Source organism: Coregonus lavaretus (genome assembly GCF_964263955.1).
Source record: "Coregonus lavaretus genome assembly, contig: HAP1_SCAFFOLD_1753, whole genome shotgun sequence".
Taxonomy (NCBI): Eukaryota; Metazoa; Chordata; class Actinopteri; order Salmoniformes; family Salmonidae; genus Coregonus; species Coregonus lavaretus.
The window spans coordinates 75,587-80,965 of NW_028160929.1; the positions used below are offsets into that span (position 1 = coordinate 75,587).

General features: G+C 43.6%; 1 protein-coding gene across 1 annotated transcript; it reads left to right on the top strand.

Moving 5' to 3' along the window:
- Positions 1–227: 227 nt before the first annotated feature.
- LOC311121298 (uncharacterized protein) lies at positions 228–3,674 on the top strand (the record flags this gene model as incomplete). Its single annotated transcript, XM_084195801.1, has 3 exons — positions 228–511; positions 762–3,432; positions 3,660–3,674. 3 exons carry the CDS (start codon positions 228–230, stop codon positions 3,672–3,674), a joined length of 2,970 nt encoding a protein of 989 aa, XP_084051927.1.
- Between the last annotated feature and the right edge of the window lie 1,705 nt (positions 3,675–5,379).

Below are 5,379 nucleotides of genomic sequence, written 5' to 3' on the forward strand. Positions count from 1 at the left end.
TTCTTTGACCTTTGATGTGTCATTAATCTGTTGAATTCAGAGAGAGGGATTAGCCATCAAGTTATATTCTGTTACTCATGTTCATTGCTCTGTCAGACTTCATCAAACTTTGAATTCAGTCACAGACAAGAATAACAATGTTGATCAAATGCATTCTGTTCGATCTAGAATACTTTACATCACAGTTCCATTGAAAAGCCTGTTTTTGTTCTGTTTGTTCAAACCAGATGACGAAGGAACAGCTTGCCAAATTGTGCAAGACAATTGTAACCTTCATCACACAGAGCACCCTGCAGATCCTGATGCCGGCCCTGGCCGGCGTACTGGGGGTGACGGGCTTTGCTGAGGACCAAACTGACTCAACCAAGAGGGGCGGCAGTGCAAGATCCTTTACAGCCTTTGATCAGGAAAGACTGGAGCTCATCCAGGAAGTTAAATATCTGCCGAAGAAGTTGTATAAGGGCGGCACAGGGGCTCAACGTCTCAGGTCCCTAACACCCTCTTCGAAGAGGTATGTTCCCCTCAAGGTTTACATGTATGGATTTCACCTAGCTCATCTATCCCAGTTTGTTAGCCAATGCATTTTATGCTATCTAATGTAGTACAGAATGTAATGTATCAACCTTTGAGCAGATTAGAATTAATGAGCATGAAAAGAGATCAAAAGGACATGTAAATATTTAGAATACTAAAATTACAATGCTTGATCGATTTGCCAAGTTCAGACAGGAATTATCATGCTTTGTTTGTTCGTTTTAAAGTTCCCAGACCTCAGTGAAAGTCCACCTGGGAATGCCAGAGGACAGAATCATCAAAAGTGTCCAGGAGCAACTCTCTGACCATAATATCCTGTCCTCTTGCCCACCTGAGCTGACCGTTGGTCTTATCAAGGTGGTGGTCAAACAGCTTAACTTGGCCCTCTCTATGACTATCAGCAGAGCCATTTCAGGGCGGTCCTCCCCTATTGCTTCTGGTACCCAGGCCGCTGAACAGATGGTCAACATGGTCCAGAAGTGTTTTGATGATCATGCCACTCCAGAGGACCAGAGCTCCACCTCTGAATTAGAGTCGTGCATTCCACCTGCAACAGAAGAGGTGATGACTGTTATCGCAGACATGGTGGATGAATTGGAAAAAGAAGATCCGGAATTGGCTAAGGTGCTTCGAGAAGTGGCTGTGAAAGTTAAAATGTTGGCATCTGGCAGTGACCTTGCAGTGGAGCACCTGGATGCTCAAGACTCTCCTGTTCCAGAGGAGCTGAACATAATATGTACATCTTGCAATGAAATGACGCAAAATCTTGGCACTCTGTTTGGTGCAAAGTTCAAGACCAAAGCCTCAAAGGCTGTGAGTGAAATTCTTGTGAGAAGGTTTAGGAGCGGTATCTCTGGTATGGTTCAACCTTCTCATTCGTTTAGTACCACTCCAAGCTTGACGAATGCATCTGGCCCATCTGACAGGATCCTTGATTCTGCGGCCACTGGGCTCATACAGACCAAAGTAGATTCTGAGGCATCACAAATAATTGATAACTTTGTTGAAGATGTCAAGGACATTGTGCAGCATGCTGAATTAGATCAGCCAACAAGCACCCAGAGAGATCCCCAAGTAGGACACTGTATAACAAAGAGGAAACCCTTCCATGTAGCTCGTAGACTCTGCGACAGGCTTCAGGCAAAGCTGAATACATTGTTCCTCACAATGGGTGGAACTCCAGTCCAAGGGAAAGAACTTATGGAAAAAGTTGACTCCAGTGATGTGCTTCTGGAGCACACTGACTCCAGTGATCTGCCTGTTTCAATCCTGAGCTTGCCTTCACCATGTAGGAGTGAATCTCCTATATCAGAATGCAATTCATCTTCTTTATCTGATGGACGTGATTCAACTGGCTCTGTAGAAGAGAAAACACCAGAGCAACCTGAAACCTGTAAGAGCGAGGCAATACTGCAAGAGGTCAACTCAATAGGACTTGGTGCTCTCCGTAAATGCCAAAGTGAGAACTCTCAACCATTACTGTCTCTCTGTGATTCAAACCTGGTGCCCTGCACCAAAGAGGTCTTGTCCCAGATTGTGGACATCTATAGATCAGATCAGGAATGCACATCATCTGTTGCAGAGAGTTTCTTTTACAACTCCCTTGAAGTCTATGACTTTTTGGACGGTGTCATGTCTTACCTAGAAGACATGCCTGTGTCCGGTTCCTCTGCGTTGGAGGGATTAAGAGATACTCCAGCCTCAGTCATTGAGAAGCTCTCCAGTGAAGAGTTCCAGATGAACGCTACCAACAAAGTGCGAAAAATACTGATCAAATCAATCAGTAGCTTTCCCAGCAAAGTCAGTTCCAGCCAGCTAGATTCTCAGATGTTGCCAGCAACATCAACAATTTCCTCGAGGCATACCGATTTAACTGCTTTTGAAATCGTTGGATCAATTACAAATGACATAAAGAGCCTTTTCCCACGCACAGAGTCTTCTACTACTCTATGGCAGGCAGACTCTATGCTTCAACAGAGTTATGAAAAAACCTCAGAATACACTGAGGCCGCACCCGAAGGCTCCCAGTCTGGTGTGGAAGTATCTGAGAAGAAGATCTGGACAACTGCAAAGACTATTTATCACAATGTGAAGACAAAGATTAGGAATTATTTCACATGGCGAAAGCAAGCCAAAGTAACAAAGGCTCAAGCCAAAAATACCCTCAGCCATATTCTGGTTTCAATTCAGAAAGAGCTGTCAAAATCTGACCAAATGGTGACTGCAGGAGAGCTTTCACAAATAGAGAATGTGGTTGGAATGATCCTGGACGATATTGAGAAGGTAAGCAGTGAATGTGATGAGGAACTGGTCTATCCAGCACCACAGTGGCCTTCTTCCTCGTTGTCATCCTCATCTGCCAGATCACAGAAGTCAGAGTGGGAATTTGCACTCCCTGGAATTCCCATCCCTTCTGAATTACCAGCGAGTACTACTCAGCCCATTGTAAGATGCTCAGTCATCGACATGGGCAAATCTACTAAGACAAAAACATCAGTGTGTAATGCCAGGGAAAGCATGTCTGCAATAGTGGATACCATTTTAAAGGATGTATATCCAGAGGAAGAAGGGGAGGTTGCATCCCACCCTGATCTAACAGCTGCAATAGCAAGACTTGAGGAGCTCATATCTCAGGATAGGATTGGTGCTCTCTCCTGTGATCTTACTCACCAAGTCAACCGCATCATTTCTGAGAGTAACTTGACCCCTCTGGTTCTGACAGTGGCGGCTGGAAAGAGTGCATCCCATACAATCCTTACTAAACTGAAGAGGAATGACAAGAAGTTGGGGAAACCCACAGCTTACGAGCTGGTTCAGCTGTTTGCAGAGGAGTCTGTGAAGCGTCTCCTGCTTCCTAGCCTTGTGCCATCTTTAGCTTCAATGAGTTGGGCTCAGAGAGTCAGTGTGACGGCTAGCGTATCTGAAGATAGGATTTCATGCTCTTTGTCTACATCAGCATTTAGTGACACAGTCAGTCTGTTTAACAAAGTAATGGTAAGCCAGGTCATGGACTCTGTGGTTTCTGATGCACAAAGCAGAGAGTCATCTCCAACCAGAACTGTAACTGATATAGGCAGTCTACTGAGTGTTAAGTCCTCCCCTCTGCCATCTTTTCCCGCCATCAGCATGGCAACAAGTGAGACCTCCAATGCTGCACGAGGCTTTGAGGCCAACATAGATGCTGAGGAAAGAGATACCACCAGTTGTTCCGGTGTAGCTCAGAGCATTGTTTGTGATCAGAAGTCAACCAGCCCGGATGTTGTCAAAGATGTCTCGCTTTCAACCCCATCCACTGATAACTTAAGCAGTGATGATGACTTTACCGGCCTCATCAGCATGTTAGTGGTGAGACTTCTGTCAAAAATCCAAACCCAAACTGATCTGTACCCAGTTGACGTCACACGCACATCACAAGACCTGATTCCAAAAGTTATAGCTGCCTTCTGTGCATGGTCAGGCTGCTCTGAGACCCAAGCTTATCCCAAGAACTTGAAGAGTCATAAAATATACAGCACCGTCTACAAACATCTGTTGAAGGAGTTTGGCTCAGAGAAGATCCTCCAACTGGCCGTGTCGACTCAGGACTCTACATTCAGTAGGATTCTTGTGAAGTCTCTGAGCAAGGAGATTCTCCACAGTTGTAACGAGGCATCAAGGGCAGCCTCAAGAACATATTTCGAAGCCACCCGGCCTGAGGCTCTTCCCATGGCTGAGGATGTGAAGGCTACCAGAGGGAAGCTGTCTTTCCTACAAAGGCTTGCCAGGCTGAAAATCAACTTAAAGGTACATCAAACTTATTTAAGTTAACAATTGTGTCAATGTGAGTAAACAATGTTATTTCGAGAATGTAAAACCATCCATTAATTCCAAAACCATTTATAAATATTGGTGTGCTGGTGTGTAAGATGTGATTTGTTATTACCATGAGGTTGTTCAGCTGTGACTGTTGTTTTGACATGTTTTTGTCTTTCAACTCTTTTTTTAGCCATTCAAGATCGGGAACAAGAAGGATTCCAAGAATAATTCCTGCCACTCTGAATCTAAAGACCAGACTACTGCTGAAGATAGCATGTGTAAGTCCATACAGCAGGACATTTACTGTTTGAGATATTGGTGTACAAAGATGCTATTGCAAAAATATTAAACCCTATATACAGTACATTATATATTATCGATAGTGATCTTATGTAAAATGATTTCTAATTTCTAAACCTCAAGATGCTGGTTCTCATTTATTTGTGAAAGTAATGAGTTGAAACTAAGAATACAATATAACATAATTTCTAAATTAAAGTGCATGTCAACTCTCTCTCTTCTGTAGTGCCCAGCATAGTGGCACATGCTGCCACATCTGGACTCCCAGAGGATCTTTCCTCCACCTCTCAACAGGAGAAGCCTCACAAAGCTTCCCTTCTAATCAGGATGTTTTCTGCCATCTCCATAGGCCTATCCAAGCCATTCAAACGGTCTTCAACGCAGGCTTAATACAGCGATTTCCTTTAATACAGTAATATTTGCATTGAATTGATAGCCTTTGTCTTCATTTACAGTGGGGGAAAAAGTATTAAGTCAGCCACCAATTGTGCAAGTTCTCCCACTTAAAAAGATGAGAGAGGCCTGTAATTTTCATCAGGTACACGTCAACTATGACAGACAAAATGAGAAAAAAAATTCCAGAAAATCACATTGTAGGATTTGTAATGGATTTATTTGCAAATTATGGTGGAAAATAAGTATTTGGTCACCTACAAACAAGCAAGATTTCTGGATCTCACAGACCTGTAACTTCTTCTTTAAGAGGCTCCTCTGTCCTCCACTCGTTACCTGTATTAATGGCACCTGTTT